At 38.9% G+C, this 26490-nt stretch overlaps 1 protein-coding gene across 1 annotated transcript in view; it reads right to left on the reverse strand.

Annotated features, from left to right (window-relative positions):
• Positions 1–1682: 1682 nt before the first annotated feature.
• The window catches only part of LOC128936429 (cytosolic phospholipase A2 epsilon-like), a 32497-nt gene continuing 7689 nt past the window's right edge, over positions 1683–26490 (reverse strand). The window contains exons 4-21 of the mRNA XM_054275366.1: positions 23820–23956; positions 22969–23100; positions 22330–22370; positions 16166–16208; positions 15637–15700; positions 14236–14378; positions 13999–14088; positions 13237–13274; positions 11483–11618; positions 9481–9617; positions 8106–8328; positions 7059–7173; positions 6238–6375; positions 5856–5963; positions 4857–5048; positions 4236–4405; positions 3038–3224; positions 1683–2179 (exon numbers count right to left, since the gene is read on the reverse strand). Of these exons, the coding sequence (XP_054131341.1) occupies positions 1971–2179; positions 3038–3224; positions 4236–4405; positions 4857–5048; positions 5856–5963; positions 6238–6375; positions 7059–7173; positions 8106–8328; positions 9481–9617; positions 11483–11618; positions 13237–13274; positions 13999–14088; positions 14236–14378; positions 15637–15700; positions 16166–16208; positions 22330–22370; positions 22969–23100; positions 23820–23956 (2303 nt within the window). The 3' untranslated portion in view covers positions 1683–1970. The remainder of the gene's footprint in view (positions 2180–3037; positions 3225–4235; positions 4406–4856; positions 5049–5855; positions 5964–6237; positions 6376–7058; positions 7174–8105; positions 8329–9480; positions 9618–11482; positions 11619–13236; positions 13275–13998; positions 14089–14235; positions 14379–15636; positions 15701–16165; positions 16209–22329; positions 22371–22968; positions 23101–23819; positions 23957–26490) is intronic.

Here is a 26490-nt window from a genome sequence, read left to right on the forward strand (position 1 = left end):
TTTCCATCCTGTTGTTGAGCAAGTTTCCCCTGTAAAACAGATTGAAACATCCTCCATCCTACTTTGTTTCATTTCCAGCAAAAAGGTCTAGGAAACCATGAGAGTAAACTGAAAGATATCTCTAGAAAGAGCCCAGAAGCATCCCATGAACTAACTATTCTAGTGTACTGAAGCAGAACCACAATTACAGCTGCCTCACACTCGGAGGGACAATAATCTAGATTTAAACATACAATATTGTACCTGAAATCAGGGTTACACTGTGCTCTTTCAAGAGTTTCGGGTATAGGAACACAATGAACATGCTCATAAGTGAAAAACATTGCCCTCTCATTCTCCCCCTCCACTCAAAAGGCTCTTAGATGGCCCATCAGCTGGTTATTTTTTTAGGAATAAATCAAATAATCCTTTTCTACTGTTCATTACCTAGAACTTCATTCTATACGAAAATTGTTGTTTCTGATGATTGTCAAGACTATCCTGATCTCAACACTAACTCTGCCCTGCTGACTGTCTGAATTTCCTCACAACAGTGGAAATCTTTTATTAACAAAAGGAAGCTAATCCAGAACATTTTCTGAGCTCCTGTGACTAATCTCTTCATGAATCACAGCTCCACAGTGCAAGGCTGATGTTGTGAAAGACTGAACTTGTGATCTGCCTGTTAGAGAGCTGTAAGAGGAGTCTTGGCAACTACTGTCTGCAAAGACCATTTTCCTGTAAGTGTTGTTGTCATATTGTTGTTATCATATTCTCAGAGTCCCATACCTTGTGGGTGGTTTTCTCACACACAGCTCTTCACAGCAGTGTTGCTCCTGCTTCTTCATCAGGGCTCCTCCAAGGCTCTCCCTAACTGGCCTACCCACACCCTTTTATCCCAGTTATCTTCATTAGCCACAGCTGCCACCCAATTAAAGGACATCACAGCTGCAGCCCATTTAGAACAACTAGGATTGGGGCAAGGCCACTTATACAATACATATATTTTACTGAGACTCGTAGGCCACTTATACAATGCATATATTTCACTATGGCTCAAAGGCCACCTATACGATACATACTAAGATTCAATGGCCACCTATATGTAAGTGTTGAACAGGTGTGAAAGCTATGAAAGGGTCTCTTGCATTGCCCTATTCTGCACAAACAGCTAGCAGCCACTTCCCATCGTATGAAACTCTGAGAGAAATCACAAGGTCATCCTTCAGGAACAGTGAAGGCAGGTAAAGATGAGTGAGACAGGACAATCAGCAGAAACTCCAAGAGAAAAGTGAAGCAAAGTTGGGCAGCACGTCTACTGCTTAGGCTAAATCTAAATGGGTCTGGGAACAGCAGCTCAAAGAGGACATGTTTGATCTCCTGAAATAAAGATGATCTATTCAGGGGTAATTCTTTATTGATGGTGAAAAGTGTATAAATTTTAACAACACTGATACTAACTTCAGAATCTTATATTCAAAGACTTGTGAAGAGAGTTAAATAAAAATCTCATAGTGGAAAGACAATCAAATCAGAGATGACAACCTTCAATAACTAAATAAGCAAGACCAGCCCAATGAATTAGTTACTTACAAAAAAATTACAATTCAAGGGATTGTTGCCCTGCCACACAGAAAACACACCATATAAATACTATTTTAATACAAATTTTAATAGGCCACATAATTCATTATTATCTTCCACAATATTATAATAATTTATATTGAATATATGTAACAATTACTAATGTAACTTGGTAAAAAAAACTAAAAACAAATTTACTGCTTTGAAGTTTGTTTTGGATTAAACCAGTGGTAAATTCCAATCTGTTTTTCTGAAGAGCCATATAAATAGGGTGGAGTCCAGAATGTCCTTAGGATGATGTGATTTCCACTGCAAGTATCACTGATAAGAATCAAACATGTTGACCTCACCAAAACACAGACAACCCAAGAAATACCACATGAAAGACTGAAGATAGTGAGTGGTGGCTAAAAATTCCTCTGCTTCCTCCGTGCCACCGCCAAGCGCAAGGCCTGAATAATCAACTTCTCATTGTTCAGGATGTTGTAATCTGTCAGTTTCACCAGTTTGTCAAAATTCTCTTCACTGAAACACACCTCTCTTGTTGTAAATGGGGAGAGGATGCTGGAGACATCAACTTTGCCTTCGGCCATCTCTTCAGGACTCCTTTCCACGCCTAAGGGGACAAACCACAGGGAGATGCACCAATAAGGTTTTATTGCAGTATGTGGCTCCTATCAGTATTTACATAATTACAGGTAAAAAAAGGAGACTTGGAAAGAAAGATGTAATTTGCCAGAGGCAAGTAAAAGTACTGTGCTAGTAGCACTGTATTCTTCAGCCTCTGTCCAAATATGATTTTACATCATTTGACATTTACGTCACTCAAACAGCTTGAAGTTAGAAGAACATTAGCAGCAGCAATGCTAGACCATTGCTGGGACAACATAGACTTTTTTTACCGAGCTAGAAAAGCACAAGCACAAAGGAAACCAGATACTCTTATACTAGACAAAATAATAGCCACCTCACTGAAAGATCAGGAGAAATAATTGCACTCAGACAGAGGACATAATTCAATTAAAATCAAAGATCTCTGCCCACTCAAACCTCAGTCTCAGAGATTACTTTTAAATATGTGAAAAAAACTTAAATGAATGGGTTTCACACCAAAACCAGCAGAAGGTTTTTCCTTGTCTTTGTTTGCAAATAGCAGTGCATGACAAGTCCATGTCTGTAGAGAAAAACATCTTGTTTTCAGAACCTACCCCTCAAGGTGTAGAAGTATCAGAATTTTTGCTTTCATACTACCACTAGTAGTTCTTGTGAAATAAGTGCCTGTGCTTTAAGAAAGATTCTGGAGTTCATATAGTTCAGATGTCCTGAGACAGAGCAGTTATTTTTTTTCAGTAATGAGACCCATGCTGGCATTGGAAAGGTCAGAGATGACAGTGACAGACACATTAGATATGAAATTGAAAGAATTCACTAGGAAAACAACTTTTTATTAAAATTGCTATCACAGATGACTCACCAGGAGCTTTATATTTCTTGTAAGTGTCATTTACTAGGGGAAAGAAAAGCACTGTTGGAGCTTGTGGACTGTCAGCCTCTTCAAACACATAGCACTCCTTCAAGTTTTCCCTGTCTTCCTCACTTATCTCAATTTTGGGAAATGGAATTTCTTGCTCTGAGAAGTACTTCGCAATCTGATCCAGAGGCTGGATGAAAGAAAAAATATATATATAATTATTACAAACAATAAAAACTAATACAGAGACCTGGATATTTTAAACTGCAGCAGCTAAAATGAATATCCCAAGGTTTGACTCTCCCTCTGGCAAGATATTAAATTTCAGATGGAAACAATCATAACCATACCAGACATTGCAGCTTATCTTATTTTCCACACTGCTTTAGGCAAAGCAAGAAAGCAGTCACTTTCTCTGAACTTGAAAATTAATCCAAAACCCACAGGTCTGATTTTATGATCCCATTGAAAGAGGTTCAGAAGGGAAAGGAAAAGAAACTACAAGAATGGTGAAGAAACACATCAGTCCAGATTAGTCTTCATCATTGTCTTGAATTCTTCATTATTTACCACTTTCCCAGTCTTTCTGTTCTCTGCATAATTGGTGTTCCTTGATAATGACTCCCTATTAATAAATACACTTATGAACATATCTTGTGACCTCATAAAAAAACTTTAACAGTTATATTTACTATAAACCTATGTTTGTTTTTGTATTATTATCATTATACATGCAACACTGTTATATTATTTCAAATTATGAATCAATCTGGCACTAGCTGCTACATTTCCATAGGACTGGTATGAGATATAAAGGCCAAGACAGGTTTTCTCATTTAGTCTGTTAAAATATTTTCAGGACTTTCCATTGTCTTTGTAGTTTGTTCAGTACAAGGAAACCAAAATCAGTAGAAGAGTTTCAGACTACTCCATCAGTTTATAATATAATCCAGAATACAATCCATCAGTTTTTAAAAACTATTGGATCCACTGCAGTTAAGATCTTGATGATTTTGAAATGCCTATATCCATCATCATCTTCTAATATCCTTCTTAGTTACTGCGAAATCAATTGCCTAATGATCTAAATAATAAATTAGATGATAATAATAATAATGTCATTCACATTCCAGTACTGACAATTGGCAGAGACCAAAAGGACATGAAGGAAAACGATTTCAGATATCACGGCTTTTCTTACCAGTGTTTGGGACCCTCCGCTGTAATTCAAATGCAGGAGGACATCGACCTCCCTGTTTGATCTCAAAAGTGGTGGGTAGCTGGTATTAATGAAAAAGCCAGTATCAACCAGGGAGAGGTCACTGTCTGCTGTTTCCATCAGTTTATTTGGGAAGGAGTCTATCACTGTGTCTGAAACATAATTATTTCTCATTACTACAAATAAAACACAAGAATGGATTTCTCCTCTGAAGGAAGGTAAAGAATAAATAATCAAGAATTTTGTCCTCACTCTAGCTGTACTTATTTACCAGAGTAAGTGACATGCTACTGTTTTTTCCTTCCCCCTTTCTGAGCACCTCATGCTGCTTCAGCCCTAGAGGGGTGATCTCTCGTGCTGTCTTAGGCTGAGCTCACTTTATCCACAGGAACATGATCCCCAGACAGGCAGGTATAATTTCACTCTTCAACACCCCCCACCAAAACTGAAATGCTGTTCAAATCTGGCTTTCATGTTTTCAATTTTTAAAGGGAGAAGTGGCATTTCAGAAGTCAGTCTCAGCTCTTTGTTGGAAATCCTAAGTGAATTCTGAAACCTAAACCTTCTTAGAATATTACTGAAAAGCATGCTGGTTTACTGTGCCTTTCCAGGTAGAAAATCCTTCACTCTCCAAGTACTTGTTATGCAACTGGAAGCCTCTGATAAAATTGGGATACTGTGCAATGGTTGGGCGTCCTGTTAAGACATCTCGCAGAGTGGAGGAGAAGACACTCGAGGGAGTGAAAAGACACGTGTCTACTTCATAGGGATTCACAGACAGAAAGGGTTCTTCTGCTGCAAGATGGAAAGAAGACATTTTAAGTTTAGGATAATTTTCTGAAATGACTAGTATTTTGAAAAATTGAGTGACTAATAATGACAGGTATCATCTTCCCCCACTCCAAAGTTAATCAAACATAGTTATAAGTCCTTAAGGTTTATGCCACCAAATAAAATTCAGCATTAGACAGTGAATTAAATGACCAGCAACCTGCAGGCAGCAGGCTGCCAGGCAGCAAGGATCACCTTCCACTCTAAGCTTCCTCAAATGATGCCCACCTCTACTGTAGCGTGTGGTGGAGGAGAGAGAGCAGTCTCAAAATATACAGGAGACCTGTCAACAGGATACCTTCAAAATGCAGGTGAGTGTCACCCAGCCTCAGCATCAAGTAAATTAGGAGACCAGTCACTACAGGTTCCCTGTGCAATTAACAGCAAGAGTAAGCTTTCCCCATGGGTAGTTCAGTGGAGAAATCAGCCCTCTGCAAGAGCCATTCTCTCTACCCATGTTATTACTGGCCAAGGAGGACCATATCCTAATTTAACAATCTCAAGATGTGTTTTTGATACAACATGATTTCTATATATCTGAAAGAGACTGGTTTTGTGTCTGTATGACCTTCAGGAAAAGGTACAGCTTTTACACAACTTTTCCAAAGAAGAGCAATTTAGTTTTAAATCAGGCAGAAAAAAATTCTTAGTTGTCATCTCTGCTTTTCTTCCCTCATCTTTTACTCTCGGACAGCATTTCTTTATGCATTAGAGATCTTCACAAAACATAAACAATATATACCAGTGGTGCAAAAAAATTTAAAATCTCACCTATATCTTTTACTCTGTCTCTGGTCCATCTGCACCAGAAATCTTCTGAATCAACAGCCAAATTCCAGACATACATCACATCTATGGAAAATATACTACTCCACATGCCTATAACAGGAAAGAGGAATAGAAGCTGATTGATGGAGTGGCCTCGGAAGAATCTTAATTGATACATACCTTCAGTTCTTCCCATTGGATACTTCCTTTCTGTCTGTACAGATGCCTTTGTGGGCATACTTCATGAGTACATCCTTGCTAGTGTAAACTCACACCTGCTCAACCTGTCTGCTGGTGTATTCCCATTGGTGTCCACCACAGACCATGTGCTCACCCTTAGCAGCTGTCTCTCCAGTAGACCACCTTTCCCCAAGGCAACATTCACCTTGCATATAGCAGATCCGAGTCTCTGAGAGCTTCTTCACCATCCTTCCCATAAAGAATTGACTTCCAAAGTGCTCTGCGCGAATAGATGCTCCGTACTTCAGCAGACCAACTTCATAAGGAGTGAACTCCAGCCACTCTATGGCAACAACAGTCAGTCCATGAAAACGCAACATGTTAGACATGTTAGATGATACTAAACAGAAGAGTTCCAGGAAGCAAACCCAAGGAGAAAGATGCTGGTTAGTTCACAGCATGCCATTCACCAGCCATGGCTGTATCTGTATTGCTGGCAGTACTGATGCCATGAGGTCCTTCCACACTGTGGCAGGGCAGTTCCAGGCTGTGACAGAGAAACCTCCAGAAAAAAAAGCCCTGGTCTGAATGAAACCACAGGCATTCCCTTAACAGACTTTATCTTACCCCAAAATATGTGTTGCTCATGCATAACTTGTTGCCTTTAGAGCTCTAGTGACAGAGAGCTTGGCATTCACTTGGTGTCATGTACTTAGCTGCTCCTGTTAAATACTGTGAAAACTAATAGAGGAAATAGTGATTTACCTGACATTGGTCCCAAAAATTCAAAACTTTTTCTGTAATTGTCCAAAATAAGACCAAATGAACCATAGAAGAAATTTTTTTTTTTTTTTTTTTTTTGGTTTTGGCCACTATAATCTGAAAATTTATTGACTTTTGGGGGGGTTTTATTTGCGATTAGAATGAAAATACTATTGAATTAATAAAGCTGTTTATATCCACATCATCTTAGTTTAGACCATTTAAATTATAAATTTGTTAAGAAATGTAGATCATAACCATTACCTCTGAATGCCTGGGCACTATAGTTGGACTTGAGGTTGATGGCCACATAGATGGGCAGTGGGTTCTGGCCATTATCCACTGCCTGACGCTGGTCCGAGAGTCTGTGCTCATCTTTCTGGTTTTGAGTTAAAAGGGTAAATGGAATGAGGTGTAAAACAACTTGCATTTCAAATAATAGAATGTGAATTATCAGCCCTATCCAGCCTTATCTAAGTTCTCCTTTCCATTCCCAGGTAACTGGATTGTTCCGAAATATCTGTCATGGGATGTTCCAAACTTGGCAAGTATCCCATAAGCAGCTACTCCCTATATGGGTTCTCAGATTTTGAGATATGCAGAGAAGTTGATTGTAGATTCAGTCAGGAAAAAAATAAAACAAAACCAACAACAAACCAGTTCCAGGAAAAATCATGCAGCTAAGTGAAAGGTAAAGTTCTTTCCTTGGCTAGGTCTTAGAAAAGAATTTATCATATTTTAAGATATTCTGCAAATATATACATATTCAAGAATATATGCTATTGCACATGACAATTTAAAACTTTATTGTATAAACTTCAACCAGAAGGGAACTGTTTAAGATACACTATTTTTAAATTAACAAAATTTCTTAAAACTTGGTGCCATATTTAGAAAATGGTCTTTCTCACCATGTGAACCATATGCAGTCTATACCTAGGTCACTTTATAAATGCATATCTTAATTTATGCTGGAGAAGCAAATTAATTCAAATTTTTAAGTGCTTCTTCTAATCAGAATATTTTATGTCCAAAATTATTTATTTACAATTAAAAATATTTTTTCTCAGAATACTTCTCCCTTTAAGGGGAAAGATCACCTTTAACTGGTATGACATGGCTCCTTCAGTTCAAGGTCAAGCTCTCTTTAAATCTATAGCAGTGTTTTAATAATGGATCTGAATATATCATATTTAATCAACTGCTAAACTAATTATTTGCATCAGTAGTAGTGAATGGCATGCAGGATTTATTTTCTTCTCCACTGTAGCTATAGAAGCTCTGCAGTTATGTGAAAGAAAGGAGCAATACCTTATCGTGTAGCATGGATTCAATGACGAGACCCCAAAGATCTATGAAAGAAGTGTTATGTCCTTCTTTAGTCCTCTCCATCAGGTCATTGTAATAGTACTTCAGACAATCCAAAGAAAAACAGCAGATCTTGGATTTGGTTACTTGCTTGCGAGCTTCCTTGATTGCATCCTCCAGATATTTTTGTGACCAATTAGCATCTTCATATAAGTTTGCCATAGTCCTGAAGAAATGTTAGTAGAAAATAATGAAAGAGGCATAATGCTGTGGTTTGCTTTCAGAAAACAGATGTGCAATCTATTTGCCTGTTTCTTAATTCTTATGGGGTTCACACTTAAAAAACACTCATTTCAGGAGCAAACAAAACCTCCAAGCTTTCCTGGTTTGGATGTTTTAAAATGGGCTCAAGAATTACCTTGAAATTCAAGGGAGAAAAGAAACCAAGACCCAAGGCTTTCAAATTCAAAGGTTCCACAAGTATTCATCTAATCTATTTCTTGGAAGGTAGGGAGTATTCTAGGGAGCAGTCACTACTCCTCTGCTCTGGTCCTGCATTTGTTCCCATATATCTGCTAATGACTTCTGCCACCAAGAAAACTGGGCAGTTTTGGGCATGTCCTTGTATGACCATTCTTACTTGTCCCCTTGAAATCATAACACAGACAGGTACATTCAGATCTCCACATATATACAGAGAAGTTAAAATAAAAACCTACCATTGAAGTTTGGACTTACATAAAGTGACCCACAACTCAGTGAAAAAAAATTCTCCACTTCCAAACAGGTGTAGAGGAGTGGGGGTACCTAGAACCTACTTGATTAAATACTTCAGTTATTTTAAGTGTGGCATCATCTGCTCTATGCCTACTAGGAGAAGAGAGCCCTTCACAACAAGCCACCGCAGTCTCTCCAAGGTCAGTAACTTGATATCATTTGTTGGCCTTTTGTGACAATATTAATTCCTCTAGCCCCAAATACATCTTTTACCAGAGGGAGATGCACTGTAAATCCAAAATGGAAGTGAGAATAACCAGCAAATGGCAGGCATAAATTCTTCTTCCCATCTTTCTTCAATTTCCAGTCTAAAGACAAATTTATTGTATTTAGTCTAAGGTATAACTGATATAATATGAAAAGGGAATAGAGCATTTAGATGAAGATACTAGGCATAGACTGAGTCAGCAAGCTGACAAAAGCAGTTGATGAGTGTGATGATTGATCTCTTACTCAATATGTTTTGTTTCCTTGCTCCAGGTGGACAGAGTGGGCAGAATAGAAATGCTTTTGCCTTGCTAAGTGCCATATAAGCTAACAGTATTGTACAGAGTCAACATATTGAGCAGAGAACAATAAAGCTTGTTTGCGTCCCTCTCACCATGTGGTACCCGATAAACCCCCGATGTAGGAAATGCAGTCCAAGAGGTTGAGTTTCTGGAGGCCCAGCAGGCTGCCATACATCGCTGTGAGGGATCGCGTTCCGCCCCCGGTCGTTGTGATGGCCACCACTGGCACCTGGACAACACAGCAAGGCAGAAGGAGCAAAAGCTGTGCATGAATTAGACACAAACAGCCCTTAGTGCAGAAATCAGATAACAGGTCACAGGCATTGATACGAGCAGGGATGCTTCTTGGGATGGAAAGGATGTGATTGCTGCAGAAGGTTTGTTTGCCACCACCTGACTGCTGCAAGAAGGAAGGCTTATTTCTTACCCTCTCTGATGGGGTGAGAAGGTGTTTACTTAACATACTGGAAATCAACCTCACCACCCTGGAATTTTTCTCAAAGTGTATTATTAGCAGCTGTCACAGAAAAAACACAGGATTTACCACACTGGTGCAGGTTAGGGATCCATGATTCTGCCTCTAACAATGACCAGTGTCACACAGGAATGTGCAGCACCCTGTAATCAGCCAGACCACACAATAGCCAAAGTCTTCCTGGCCGCCGGCCATCAATTACTTTATGTCCTGAAGCACAGTCATTGATAGGGTTTCCCCCTCCATGAGCCAAGTGTAATTGAAGAGACAGACTATTCTTCTCCTTATCTTTTCCTGATCTAGTACACCCTCTGCTTCCGTTAGCAACCAGAGTGTGGATGCTTACACACCCTATGGAAAATGTCTATTTATACCTTTCAAGTATTAGCTTCTAATTTGATAAAGGAATCTGTGTTCCAAAGTCAATGAATAGAGCCTGAAGGAAATAATTCTCCTCCTCTATGAAAAAAACAAAAGCCCAGAAAAGCGAGAAAACAGATGTTCTTCATACCTTAAACTCTTTTTAAATATAGGAAATTTTATGAAATAATGAGGAAAATCTCATAATCTTAGCTAAAGTCAGAATAAACTCCAGAAATTAGATTCCGGGGTTTGCATTTTCTAACGTATTTTTTCATAAGTTAAAATACTAATGATCTTTTATTCAGTTCAAATATAAGTCAGCTAATAAAGTAGAGGGGATATTTTCCCATATTTCTGAAGTTAAACACATGAATAGGAGAGCCACAGTAATCAGGCCTTTCAGAAAAGAGTTTTCTGTGTGTGAGGAACCTCTCAGATAGCATGTAAAAATGGTTGAAAATGTTCTTTTCAGCTTTGTTGAAAACTTTGTTTCCTGTATTATTCTCTGTTCTGAAATCCAAATTAATATTTTTGAATCATATTTTCTACAGCACTCTTTTTTTTTAACTGTCAGCTAAAAGGCGTTCTTGCTGTTGATATGTGTGTACTTTTCTGATTGTCAGCAACGCAGTTAGGCATCAGCAGTTGCAAAGCTTATGACCCAGTTACAGGGCAGGAACAGGGTCTAGAGTGATACAGCTAAACTTACAAACAGCTATTTCATCTACAACTCAGTGATATTGTAAGATCCACTCTTCTTTGCCAGATTGATAGCTTCATTCTATCCCTCATTTTTCCCAACAATACAGCTATTTTGCTGCAGAAACCACTCCAAGAATTTTCGTTCAGATGTCTGAAACTTTTTCTTTCTTCCTCAACACCTTTATATACATGCCATGGCCACCACCTCGTCTCTGTGCTAAAGCCCTCTATTTTGCAAGCAGCATTGCCCAGCTGTTCCATGTCTGCCCACTATAAATTTTTCTCCTGAGATCCATGAGCAATACCCAGAATAAACAGGAATGGGCTGTTTGAGGAGCTGCTGAGAGGTTTTTGGCTCCATAAAGACATTATCCTGCCTCCCTCACTCTGCTACATTAACAGGCCACTGCTTCTCTTGCTCATGCCTTGCCCTAGGTGACCATGCCTGGCCCACACCAGCAGGACTAATTACACTTTGTTGCTTGAATTTGTAAGCCAGGCAAATCCCCCTGATCCCCCGAGAGCAGTTGCTACCAGGGATTGTATTGGCTTGCCTCATGCTCTTTCAGATCCTCTTCCAAATTAAGAATCTTTTTCAGAGCAGCAGCAACATATTTCTTCCTTTTCCGCAGGAAGTTCTGCTCCTCCCTGCACAGGCTAAACCCCAAGCGCACATCCAGGTCTCCTGAGCTGGAACAGACAATGGGACAAATCAATGCACACATCATTTATAGCTGATTTCAAGATCTGTAGGGCAGGTAATAAAAAAAATCATCTGTAAAATAAGTTATTTCCAAGTCTGCATATTGATAAAGGAAAGAAGGAAAACAAAACCACCCCATTTCTACTGCCAGCAAGAAACAGCAGGGTGGATGAAGAGGAGTTTCCAAGGTACTGTAGATCTCTTGTGAACATGGACAAAAAGACAAGACACACAAGTCAGGGAAAGATCACAAAAAGGAGTAAATTCAGAAGTATTTTTTTCTGCACCCATTCCTGTTTATCACTATGGCACCCTGGAAAATTCAAGTGATGACATTATCACTTGTTCTTGGGTTTTGACAATCCACTAACAGCATTTAAAGTGAGGGTTCTAATGAGTTATGTGACGAAGCATGAACTGCAGGGCAAACATCACCCCCAGCTCAGTCTCTTGGGAATTCCAGCCTTTCACCTGTGTCCTGAACATATTCCTAGATAAGTATTCACAAGCTTCGTCCTGCAATAATACAAGAATATCCATCACTTTCTTTTTCACATGCGCAGACACATGAAATTTTGTCCCTTGAAAAATGTGAAGCACAAGCAAAAGAAAATGCAGAAAAAAAGGTGGAAATCCAATCAAATTGCAGCTACTGTTATGTGCCTACAGCAACATAAATACACTTATTACTGAGAATAACACTAAATAGTGACCAAATCTTCTGGATCACATCACCCTCTGGTGGCTGCAAACTCTGTCCTGAGAATAATTTTCACCAATATTTCACAAATATGAATGCTTCAAGGATTAATGCTACTAACCTTTCTTCTCCAGTAAATTTGATTTATCACACAGTGTAATTTTGAAAAGAGAATAAGGTCAAATGATTTACCTTACAAAAAACCCAACTCTTTGAGCAGTAGATTAACATTTTTTCTTGCTCTCTTTCTATATGCGTGTCTGTTAAATGCACAAGTCAGATATTTGTTATGGGCTGAGGTTGTACAGGTAGCTCTCCATTTAGACAAAGTTTTCTTGTGCTGTGAAAATCCACACGCTTGCCTTCTGTATCTCATCCCATAGTGGGGGTGCTGTGAACCATAGGAAGTTTTCAGCTCTACCATAAAATGTCACTGTCTTCAATTTTACCTTTCACTGGTGCAATTCTGTCCCTGCAAGTGGGTTGGCAGAGGTGCAGCTGGTCTCAGCTCCCATTCTGCCCAGTGAAGCAGAAGGGGCAGAAGCCAGGCTACCCTATGTTTGTTTTGGTGATTTGGCAAAGTTAAAGACTGCTAGAGGTTATTTCACCCCACGTGCAGATCTGACAATTGGCATAAATGGGGAATAAAATAACAGGTCAATGGTACAGTTTTATTCATGTGTGAGAACAAAAGGCATAAAACCAACGAATTTACTCTGAATGAAGGCTCACAGACTCCTGCAGAACGCACAGTGCTGTAAGTGCAGCCGACTTGCACTTACCTTGGGCACCAGTGAGCACAGCGCTCACACAGTGCGTGTTCATCTCTGCACCTATCACAGAAAAAGCCTACAGAACTAGTTTACAGCAGTCCTGGGGGCCAGGACTAAAAGAGGCTATCTTACCATTTTCTTGCTGTCAAGCACAAGTGAAATGAATTATCCTGGAAAATGAGAAAGGTAAAGGTAATTACTACCAAATTTTAAAACATTCCTTCCCTTCAAGCTCAGGCAATGCTCAGACCAAGAGAGGTGGTTCTCAAATAATAAATCACATGGCTAAGGACATTATTTTTATACAATTAACCAAAGCCTCACTCCCTGCCCTGGAACCAAATTTTCGCTTCTCTAATAAGCCTGTATGTGTTTGGGGCAGGTAGTGTGCCACAAGCTGGCATGTTTACACCACTTCCCAGTTTGCACATTTAGAAGGGGCAACAAGAATGAGAAAAGTAACCTTATCAAATTAAGAAAAATAAAAACCACACAAAAGCACCCCCGATATCATTATTAAGACAAACTAAAATCTGAATTAAACTCATAATCTGGATGGGTCTTTTTTCAGTTCTTCGCTTGTATCACCCCAATACAAAAAAAAAAAAAAAGTGGTTTTGAACGAATGTGCATTTTACAGTAATTCCTTGTTCCTTGAAACCACTTAATTCTAACAGTAGGATGCAGGCTTGCAATGACTATTATATTATTAAAATTATTGTTAACATGTTCTTCCTCAAAGTTGAATATAGCAACCTTAAATTTTGTTAACATTTCTAATGAATAGCTGTATAATTTCATACAGTGATTTTTTTTACTTGGTAACTTTATTTCTAGCAGGACAATATTAAGGATATTTTAAATAACGTATTTCAAAAGGTTCACAGCACTCACCTCTTCTAGTGTTATTTCCTTCTGTAAAGGGAGTGAATTCAGGGGAAAAGAAAGGACCCCAGGTTTCTCTGTTTCATTTCCATCAGCCACCTGAAAAAATGTAAAAAAGCAAAACACATAAAAGGTGTATCATCTCTAGAACTTCTCCACTCAGAAGCCTAGTTGAGTTTACTGGTTCTATTAATTTTTTGTTCTAATTTCATTTGAGTAATAATAACAAACAGAAGGAGAACTTACCTCTTCTGGTAATATGATATCCAGTCTTGTCTGGTCATTTATGATGCAGTGAAATATGATTATATGAAGGCTGGGGCCAGAGTCCAGCAAAATCTTCTGGGTTCCTTCATGTGATCCTTTCACTGTAAATGTAAGCTCTGGGTCTAAGCAGAGAGGCAAGGAACATACAGAATTTTAAATATTATAAGCAAACACACATAACTAATTTAAAAACCCAATCTTCACTTTTTGTTGAATTTTTCTTACACCACAATGACTAAGTAGACTTCAGGTGGCAAAAACAGACTGAAAATTGATGAAAAATATCTTGGTGACTCTACATAATGAATGTACAGAATTCACAGATTTTTAAAATACTATAGCTTTTTATTTGTTAGATGCTTTCCATGAATAAATTAAACCAAGATTTGGATTTAGAGGAGTGTCAGAGGCTTTTTGGATTATTCATGTTGCATAAAAGTAATTTATTTGATGTCAATCTGTTCTGGTTCATAGTAAACATTTTATAATATTAAGACTCACAAATAAATCTATAAACCCACAACTCAATCAGACTACTTGGCATGTGCCCCCACATCACAAAACTGAAACAAGCAGCAGGCTGAGTTTCTTGTACAGAAAAACCTTTATGTTTACAGAGAGGTCATATGCTGTTCTCCTCCAAGATCAGGGCCAAGAGACATATAATTTTAGGTCACTAACCTTTCCTTCCTCTGTTACATCTCAGTCTGAAACTTCCTATAATGCAACTTAGTCATTGCCACCATTTTCTTCATAGAAGTCAATTTTCCATTCACAAATTCACTCAGAACAGTCATGAGGTTTTGAGATTTTCCCCCAGGAACAGCATTACACAAGCTACGATTCATTTAAATCAACTTAAAAACTAGTGAAGAATCCTGTTGTATTTGTTAGAGCTATGTTTTATAGACAAAGTACTGTTTTGGTGAGTCTATGGTAGCAGAGAGCTTCCCTGCAATTTGCCAAGACCCCTTTGATACAACTTTGCATTTAAACTTAGGTTTATTTTTTTTATTAAGGCACCAAAGGGATACGATTCCTACATATTAGTTATAAGATAATTTTTAAAGAGCCGACTTAGAAAAAATTGTTTTGAACAAACAATAAATAAAAAGAACTAACCTCATTTTTCCAAGTTTTTCAGTCTAGTAAATGTGGCTCTATTTTTGCATCAGTTTAAAATTTTCCTCATAGCTAAGTACTTGATGAACTTGAATTTTGACAGATACAATCTTTCTGCAAGGTGGGGCATGGCAAAACTAAGTATTATATGACACAGATAGAGCAATGTGCACAACGGATTATTAATTTTTTTCAACATCTGATATAATGGCTGAATCACAACACAAGAACAATAGGCTAATGAAGCAATAACCTCACTTGTGGATTGCTGCTTCAGCTTCCCTGTATCCACTCTAACCTCCAAACAGGAAACCTCACGTGCCTGCATCAAGAGAGGATGAATGATGATTGAGAGAAGTGTAAATGCCATTGCAAGTGATTCATACTGTTCCCAACCAACCCCTCTGGCTGATCAATGAGCAAGACAATTATTATCTATTACTATGTCTTCAGATAACACAAGGACAATAGAGGACAATAATGATATGGTATTTCTTTCCAAAACTGAAATAAAGAGAAACAACTCATGAACTGCTTGAACTTGGAGAGACAATTAAGCAAAGAAGATGAGCCCTATTCAAAATAATGAGTGTGTTAACATGTGGAACTATTTTTATGAGCATTGTAACACTGTCTTCATTAACTCCTGATAGTTCTGAGCCTATCATTTATAGAAGAAAGTAGGCAGCAGTACTGGGTTTGGGACACAGCTCAAAGTTTCCAGAGTTAGAAACATGAACATTTGTTATTCAGACACAAGAAAGATCACAATAAATATGTACTTTACCACTAGTACTCCATTCGTAATAATGCCATCTGGGTAGTCCAGACTGAAAAAAAAAAAAAAAAAAAAAAAGAAGAAAATGTCACGGGTGGAAAAGCTCAGACAAATATTTAAGTCTATGGTTAACACATTAGTTATTACATGACCTTTGACATTTCTGACTTAATTATTCTCACTCAAAAATACTTTAAAGCTTAGGATTAGATGATGAGCTGAGTTGCAGTTTTTTCCATCCACTCAGAATATGAAGCTGGATTTATACTCCTGTGGTCTTACACATTTACTTCAGTAAACCATGCAATAAATACTGGTATGAGACATATTGATTTTGAGGACAGCTGCAGTTAAATCCATCTTGATTCTTTTGAGCATTACACAGTTTTACCCAGGTTTTTGTCTAATACAACAGCCTAGCTTTTCACAATTTATAAAAAAATTTCCCTAATGGCAGGAAAAATTGTATTTACCTTTATGAAGTGATCTGCAAATCACACATGAGATTGTAATAGATCACTGTACGTATAGATGTGTTTCCACATCTAAGAGCAGGGATGAATTCACATACTGCAACCAACAATTTCTATATTCTAAAATATTTTCCATCACAAATATCAGGCAGTGTCTCATTAAGGATATCTCACAATTTACCATTTCATTAAATTACAGATGTAAATTCATATAATCTCTCAAGAACTGAGACGGCTCCAAAGGGAATATGTACATATGTATGGGCTATTGACAAGGACTGAGCACTGACTCCCCAATCTGCTGCAGAGAGTATGAGCTGTTTATTCAGACTTTACAAGCCATGGATTACACATTTGGAGTTCTCATATAGTTCTATACTTGATATATGTATTTTATCTCAGCTGAAACCAAACAATACAATTCCTTTAAAATTAGATGAATAACATTGTTTTTATCCACTTAAAGTGAAAACAATTAGATTTAAGTATAAACACACATGATAGCATTCACTCAAAATTGAAAAGCTCATAAACAGTTTATAGTTTTGTTTCCAAGTCAGTATTTTCTTTAAGAGAATATCAATATTTCCTTTAAGAGAAAAACATGAACTGGCTAAATACACTGCAGAAAATTCTGGAAAAACTTTCAATTATAAAAAACATCAACAACAAACTCAAGCAAACACCTCTGGTCAAAAACCCACAATCATAAACTTTAAAATTTTGTAAAATTTTTGGAAATGTATTTCTAAAGAGTTCAAAGAACATTGGTCAGGAATTGGTGAAAATATACTCAGTGTTTCCATCTCTATACAGGTAAATGTGTGCAAGCACCACTCCAGTTTTGTTTCAGACACAAATTTTTGTTCCTAATTACTATTTTGTAGTCAAACAGTTGTAACATTATGACATATGGTGCCACCATCCTCAAATAACTCATTAAAAATCAAGGAAAGCAAGAAACAGCTTGATAGATATTAGAAGACCTCAGCCTGCATAGCTTGGTGAAATGAAAATGCAAAGACAGGTGAAGACATCTGTTCATGGAGGTAAACATCCAGTAAAGTGTAGTGTTATTTGAGCTGCTGGCATCAGCAAAGGGTAGTTATGTTCAAAGATAGGAGGTGCAAGGCACAGCCTTCAAACAGGGTGGGAGACCCTGCATTGTTGTGCAGAACAGAGCAGAGCTTGCAAGACCCCTGGGAAGAGCCAGGACACCTCAGTCATGAAGGACCAAAGGCTGAGATGTCTCTGTTGGGTTGTCACCTCTGCTGCCACCCCTGTAAGGAAGTCCAGGTGCTTGTTAGTATGGCGGACCTGGTGGTCCATGCCTTTGTTTTAAGAAGAGCAAGGGCACTCATCTTTCTCTGAATCTTAGGAAATCAGCTGCAGCTAGAAACATAGCTGAGCTGGGTGCAGAAGAGCTCAGGTTGGCAGGGATCTTTGAATTTTTGCCTACCCTTTGGAGCACTGAATAAGTTCCACTAGTTGGGATTAGCTGGTAATTTCTCTGATAACCAACCTGCTATTAGACAGCTCTTATCACATAGAGTTATGTTCCTGTTCTCTTCTCCATCACAGTTTGTGATCTGTGGGCTTTTTTTATTGCAGGCCTCAGTTTCACTAGGAGAACTGGGAGTATATTATGACCTGTAGCAGGGAAAGACAAAAACAGAGACCCTGGGCATCCTTCCCCACTCAAAGTCTGTTGCAGGAATGCCTAAGGTTGCAGTGTACTCTATGAATCCAGGGATCATTTCCCATCACCTGGTATACATCAAACTTCTGCCTTCTCCTTTTTGGATTATGCCTGATATAATGGAATGGGTAATTTTGAATATGAACTTAGAGTCACACAGATTCTTATATTGCAGTTCTCATTTAGGCTACTACTCTCCATTTCACCAGAGAATCTGAATTTTTTATACTTATCTAAAAGTTTTGAATTCTTTCATGTCAGCTCCAGCTTTCCCTTCCATAGCTGGAAGTAGCTTCCATAATAATGCAGGCTACTTTTCTGAGCTTTCTGACAACCCAAGAGAAGCATGGGGGATGGTAGTGTTTCAGTAAATAAAGCTGTATTCATCTCAAAGGTTCTTTCTTAACTTAAAACTTTTGCCTTCAGTGCTCCTCCACACATAAATACAAACAGTGCATTTGGCCCCCAGCTGATGGAGACTCAGCCTGGGGGTTTCTCAGCAGTGCCCAAGCCAAATGGCTGGCATGATCTGCTGGCTCCCCCTTCACATGAGGGGGATTTCTCAAAATAACACAGCAGAACTACAGAAAGAAAAAAAAGACTTTTATTTTCTAAAAATCCTGCTTTTGCCATATTTCAAGAATTAAATATTTAAGTTTTATACAGCTTTTTGTACACCTATTTACATTTATTTCTGTTAATTGGGCTTTGTTTTAAATATAGTCTTTCACATTTGAAAAAAAAAGGGAGAGGGAGCAAAGATGAAAGGTTGTGTAAGAGTGGTCCTCCTTCATTCTTCTAAGAGTTGTTAGAGATTCACTTCCTCAGCTTGAGACACCTGAAAGATAAAAGAGGCCAAAAAGAGGATCAGCAGATACGGCAAATACCCTGGGGCTCTTAGACCTTTCCTTGGAAACTCAAATCACCTTGCAGTTCAGCAGAAGCCTCTTTGTGGCCCTCAGTGTGAGGCGTGGCCCTCAGTAGAAGTCGGAGGGGAGCGGGATGTTGAGCGAGCGCAGCCACCTGCTCCAGCGGGACCCCGTGCCGGTAGCAACACGGATGGGCTCGTTCTGGTGCTGCACCCTGCCCATGGAGACACAGGAGGAAGCCCAGGTTACCACTGATAATCACCAGAGAACAGCTCAAAAAGCACTAAAGCACACGAACCAGCAGCCTGTGTACAACAGCCTTACCTTTTCTGTCACTGCTGCCCAAGCGCAGCAGCTCTCCCGCCAGCTGGGCTCCTGTAATGGGCCCAGAAAACATTGGGCAGGCATTTGCAATCCCTTGGCTTGGCTGCTGGTGAAAAGGCACTTGGAAGAAGGGGCATGCCTTCCTCTCTGTGTCCTTAGGATCAAACATCTGGCCCTCAGTGCCTGCCACTCTGCAGCAGAGAGGTGAGCATTTGCTGGTACTGCAGCAGTGGCATAAGGGTGAGGCAAAACTAGAGAGGGTGCTCATCTTGCTGCTGTGGAAACCCACTAACAAAATGAAGCTTTTCTTCCATTTTAAATAAGATATAGCAGGAATGGATGCAGGAGCAAATTATTGTACAGCCTTTCAGTGTAACATGAGATAATTGTTATAGCACTGGTTTTGGTAGAGGTAACACAAAACACAACCTTTGCAGTGAAGTTATAGGCAAACAAAACTAGGAGTGGCAAAGCCACTAGGTGCAACCCAGGAAACATTCTTGGCCTGGGGTTACCCATCACGTGTGGTATTATTCACCTGAAATGCCGGAAAGAAAGAACAAGCTAATGTAATAAACCTTGCAATTAGTAAAATCTAGAACAAAGATGGGGAAGAAGTTTAAAACTGTGAATAAAGAGCATCAGGAAAAATTGCTGGTGGGAATAGTTATTAAGTTCAGAAATAAACTGCCATATCACCCCCACAAATGTATGTTCTTCTTGTTCCCATCACAATACAGGATTTCTAGAAACTATCCCACACGCTTAGCTGTACTCCTTGTTATCAGAGGGCTCTCTCCCACTGAAAATTATCTCTAATCTCTGTCAACACTTCTCCCATCCCACACTGACAGAAAAATCTTGCCAAAACCTGCTGAGCTTGTTCGACACAGAAGAGGTTGGTTTGGGTCCATAGCTTTCTGGTGACCCATCTCAACTACTTCACTTGAGTTGTTCAGACCTTTCCAGGGCTCTCTAGTTTATCAATGCAATCCATTGTCTACAATTTTATTGGACAAATCCTTTCATTAATTACTCCTGACATCACACATTCCAAAGTGAGGGAAAAAAACCACCCTCTCAATGTCCTCCCAAAACCACATATTTAATCAATCCAGATGTGGATCCACATCCAGCCCTTATTCCAGACTCAGTTGATGAGAAGAACAGCATTGACCACCACACAAACACAAGAAATGTGAATGAGGAATAGCAGGGGAGAGGTCTATCTGCCTTCTGGCATCAAGCCCATTTTCTCAGTCCTACTGTGAGCTCACAGGGACATTCCCTCCCTTATAATGCAGCACCTTCTTGCCTTTGCATGTGGAGTTCTTCATGCCATAACTGTTACATTGGTCACTCAGGAACCACACTATGAATGAAAAATAGTAGATCAGATGCCTTCTTGCTGGAGCAACTGAGCCATGACTGTCATGCTTTTTAAAACCTCTCCCTTGAAACTGCAAAGGATCATTTTTATGGTACAGTTCCAACCATCATCTTCTAACCAGTAGAACTCCTACTCAGGCATCACTTGTAAAAATTGTCCCATTTCTGATTTTATTGAATACAACTCCAGGAAAATGCAGTCAAAAGAGTTTGGCACAGAGCTGGTGGCACACATGCTCCAAGACAAGTTCCAGCCCCTGTTCCCATACACAAACCCACTTTTGCACAACATCCAAGCCAGACAACCTACTTGGACCTCCCCCCATTAAAGACAGGATTATCAAGAGCATGATTCTCTGTACCAACTCCATAACCCATCCTGTAACTTGCAAAAGAGGGAGGACCCTAGACAGGATATCTGCAATGCCTACTGGAGCTTCCCCATTGCCATTACTGATGTTGTGACACTCCTGCAATGTGACAGGCACCATTTGCCTTGGTATTGCTGGCCTTCTGCCAGTTCTGGTGCACAGTAAACAACAAACAATCCACCCTGATGAGTCTCCATGAGTTGTAAAAAGAGATTTTGAGACTCTTTCAGCTCTGATAGCTTTTTTGTATGTGAACACTGAGATCTTTCCTTCTCCAGTTCTTAACACTGGGCTACTGTCCTTACACCAGCAAGTTCTTATTTCCCCTGCTGTCAGGAATTCAAGGTATCCACTCAAGTATTATCCTGCAAGGCCTCCTGAAGTGGCCCCAATGCCTTGAGAAGGCTCCAGCAGTACCACCTAAGAGCAGTACCTTCTCTCTAAGTACATCCTCTAAATGTAAAACTCCACCAACATATTTCAAACCTACCAAGTGAAGCTACTGCTGTCCCTCCAGCTTTCCTGGTTCCTCAGTCCTCAGACTCCCACAGTGGTCTTTGGACCTTACTTTATGCAGAATATTTGGTTCCTTCCCCTACCACAGCTCCCCATGTGTAGCCAGATGAATTGAGCAGATGAACTTACAGAAGTGCACTTTATAATGTTGTGGATTTGAAAAACCAGATTCCCCAAGAAGCGGGTAATTAGGGCATTTAGGCTTGGCACTCCTAAGGGTCAAAACTTCCTGAATATTTTCATTGTCCTCATACTTTCTTGTGTATCTCATTGCCTTAATGAAAAAAAAAAGAGAACAGGAAGAAGTTGCTGCCCAAGAGGCAGAATTCAAGCAGGGAAAAAAATCGCATTTCAGATATTTGAAATCTAAAAGTATGTATTCTAAAATTCCAATTTACTATACTTGAATGAAAACATCTTGCTACTGCTTTTAGAGACTGCAGGTTTAAGAGGCACCATCACATATGAACCAGATTTTCAAACTATTTTTATACTGAATATAACACTTTATTAAGAATTTAGGACTACTCACGTGTTCTGCAATGTGAACTCCACCTCCAGCTCTTCACGTGCCTGAAGAGAGGAGATAAAAGAAAAGAAAGACTGATTACTTATTTTTCTTCACAGCTTTCATCACACCAGTTTCATATAATTTTTTAAATATGCATTTAAAATAGAACTTAGGAAAATTCCCAGAATGTAAGAAAACCATAGTTTTGACTGAAGATATTCAATTTTTAGATATTGAAGAAGCAGTTGCTAAAATGACTTTTTTTTGTCTAAATGCTTTATAAGCACATCTGCATGCTTAAGAACTGCTATTCTGCTGAAACAGCCATTTGTTCAGATTTTAATTCCCAAAATGAAAAGAATTAGCCTCTTTAATACCATTACAGTCAAAAGGAGCTGAAAATTCAGAATGTACACCAAGAGCCAAGAAACATCCCAGAAATATTCAGAATGAAGACTGGATAACTAGTTATAGGTGGTTCCATCCTGTATTTTCAGCATAGATATTTGTTCTAAACAAAAGCTAGCAAAAAGCACAATTTGTTAGAATTACAGCGAAATACAGTTTAAATAGACCTTCCCTAAAACGAAACACTGTAAAAGGATCTATTGGGATGGAAGAGGAGAATTTCCTTTTGTTCTCACCAATTCCATTGCTCACCTGTGGATTCAGCTGGAACTTCACGCGGACAGTACGTCCCACAGTGAGCTTATCTATGTCAAAGAGAACTGTGCAGAGTTCATCGTCCCTGGTGACCGTGTCTTCATCACACACCTTCAGCTCCAGCACGTTCTGCACAAAGAGGTTAAGAACATAATGGAGTTACTGCTACATCTAAGAGCTCCGTAAGGCAGGAAAATCTCTAGACTAGGCTTTCTTTACTTGCTCCTTCAGTTTTATGGGAAGGAGAAAAATGAGAAAGGGAAAGAGAAAAAGGAGAGATTTGGGTTTATTAGATGTCGGATTACTGATAGCTCTTCATACAAAAAAGAAGTAAGTTTGTTTCTTTTCCCCAGGCAGACAAGACAAACAAGTCATGCAGAACATTCATGAATTGGTGATAAATTACTGCATTAAACATTTCTACATTTAATGCAGTAATTTAAATATTTTATGGCCTTTGGTTCTAAGTGTATAAAACAGTCACAGGTACATAAAAATGGCTTAAAGGATTGTCACAATATCTAGAACTGAGTGGTTTTGCTATTTTTATGCAATCTTTTTCTTGGATTTTGCTTGTTTATGTCAAGATTTGGGATAGGGATAGTAAGGCTATATTCTGAAGTACATTTAATTCCTGCTTATTGCAGTATAGTACATGTCTAAGTAACAAATAAGGGGAATAGAACAACACTAAGGAGAATGTAAGCAACAGTTTGGATTTTTTTTCCCTGAGGAATCTTTAACATCTGTGTTTGGAACTAGCTATGTAAGTATTGGTTTACTGCAGCTCTGTGTAATCTAATGACTAGTGCAGACACCAAATGGTGACAAGAATTGATGTCAGTTACCTTGACACGGCGGTCAATCTTGTAGCAGAAAGCTTCATTCCAAACGGGGTTTTTGCTGTTCCTGATGGTCCTGGTCCGAACCTTCTCCGCTGAGGCAGTGGGCAGCCACAGTGTCACATAGCAATCTGAAAGGGTGACTGTGCAGGGAGAAGACAAACACAGTTAAAATGTAAGAAGGAATTTCTGCACAGTGCGCATTTAACCCTAAAAAGACAAAGATAGCGCAGCTGGGGCTTTCTTCCTAAAACATACAGGATTAGGTGTAAATAATACAGTGAAGCACTGACATCTTCACACATTTGCAATGTCCATTTCTACCTTTTCAGTCTTAGTTAGACATACTCTTTTTTTATTTTAATGTTACTTTGTACTTGAAATTGTGCCACCCTCCACAGTAGAAGTTGCATTTAGCTTTATCTTCATGATTATCCAAATGGCTGTGACAGGCAGCACAACTCACAACCTTCCATCTGGGCTATAGAGAGACTTGTTTGCTATAATTTCTTGGCCAAATTTTGTGCCTTAGCTTAATGAAAGCCTTTGTTAACATGCTAGCTTAACTGAAGAACAGATTTTTTTCATGAAAGGCGTTCTCACATCAAAGCTGAAAAATTTGATTTATCACAAATCAGAATGTGCCTATTCCTTATTCATTCATATATTTGACAAAGTTTTTAGAAGTTGTGTGCTCCTCATCAGTTCTATCAGAAAACAAAATCCATTTAATCACCATAATTAAATTACTGTGTGTTCAATTCCTTCCTACTGCTCTGTCTGCAGACTGGAAAGATGCTGCCACCACCCGTGTTTGGGAAGGAAGCCATGAGTGCTAATGAAGACATCAGCTTCTCCTGTATTCTGAGTCCTCAAATTGGAGGGAGCACTCCAGGGAGTGAGACTTAACAGAAGCATGATACAAGTACCAGTGGCCTTTCTCTCACACCTGTAATGCAATCTCCCTATTCCACATTAGCAGTGCTCAACCAGTCACCTGGTTCTTACAGCAACCTTGTGAGTCAGAGGAGGCCAAATAATTCAGCTCATAGTCAATCCCTGCATCATGCTCAAAACGTGTAACAGTGTTATTACATTGTATTAAGAGCAATTACTTCATGTATGTCCTCTTTATCTTTCCATAACAGTCACAGATTTAGGTTTTCCTACAAGCCAAGCCATGCCTTCACTGTGTTGTTAACCATGCTATCACAACCAGCAAAACCTGGATTGTGATTGTGGGAAGGAAAGCATTTTCAGAAAGAGACTTAAGCCACACCTGATCAGAAGACTGTGACTGATCAGATGTTCAGCAGAGGCACAAATGTAGGCAGATGAAAATGCAAATGGTTAATGATGATTAAATGCCATAGTTTCCATTTTCAAAGAGGATGAGACACTCTGATTACTTCACAGTAGCACTATAAGGATTACACAAATAAGTACACTCAGAAAACTTGAATTTCTTGGAACTGTTCAAGACCATCTTCCCCCCTGGATAGAGCTTAGATCAATCTGATCTGGTGGAAAGTGTCCCTGCTCATGGCAGGGTAGTTGTTTTAAGGTCACTTCCAACCCAGACTATTCTATGATGCCATGCTTTGCTCAAGATCCCATAGTGCAGTAAATGTCAGGGTCCAAAACATAGTCTAGATTTTCAAGCCTCTACCCAAATTTATTAAAATTATCTTGTTCTGAAACATCAGCAGGGAGGAGTACTTTTAAAGTATTTTTATTTTTCACTAGTAAACTAAATAGGAACATAAGAGTCAATGAGCAAGAAGAAATGTTCGCTTCAATAAATAAAGAACAAACACTCATGAGAAAATATACACCAGAGAAATAAATAGTCACAGGGAACACCAAGATTTAACCAGCAAAATTGGAAAGCTACAGTGGAAGAAATAAATGCTAACTCAGAAATGTAACAAGCATTGTACTTTTACTATTAGACACAGGTAGAAAAGGGACATTTTCCTACAGCTGAAAATACTAAGGTTTCAAGGAAAACTAGCTGAAATGTTTGCCTAATTGATGTCTCAGAAGATGTAAACACTGCCTGAATACCCTTCCCACTGCAGAGAAAGAAATGAAGAAATGGACAATAATACCGTTTTTTCAGACAATAAATTTTCTGTTAAGAAAATACCCTTAATGAAAAGCTTACAAATCTCTCTGCCAGATACACTTTCAACAAGTGTTTGGGATGCCCAAGTTCTGAATTTGGGGCATCTCAAGGGGATCAAGGTATGATATTCATCTGCTCTTGAGGCCAGAACACCAAGTAAGAAAGCCATATGGTGTGGCAGACATACCAACAGGTTTAGCCAAAAAAGATCCTGATGATTCACTGTGATAAGGAGTGACTGAGCAAGTTGCTCTGAGAAGGACAGCCACAAGGAAATGAAACACAAACAGGCAGTACAGGAATACAGAAATGCACACTCAGTTGTTCATGTGGGTTTGTAGATGCAATTTCAGTGGTGGCCTGATCAGATCACATATTTGGTTGGCGCAAAACACCACTTAGGCATTTTAAAATTTGGATTTTGATAAATAAAATGTTGTACATACAACTATAAGCTCATGGAATGTGTGTTTCTATACATAAAAGAAGAACTTTAAGAAACCCCTAACTTTACACCTTATAAAGTGTTCTCACTTTGTCTAATGAACC

The sequence above is a fragment of the Melozone crissalis genome, unplaced genomic scaffold, assembly GCF_028551555.1.
Source record: "Melozone crissalis strain CALT ecotype California unplaced genomic scaffold, PUWL_Pcris_2 ptg000018l_1, whole genome shotgun sequence".
Taxonomy (NCBI): domain Eukaryota; kingdom Metazoa; phylum Chordata; class Aves; order Passeriformes; family Passerellidae; genus Melozone; species Melozone crissalis.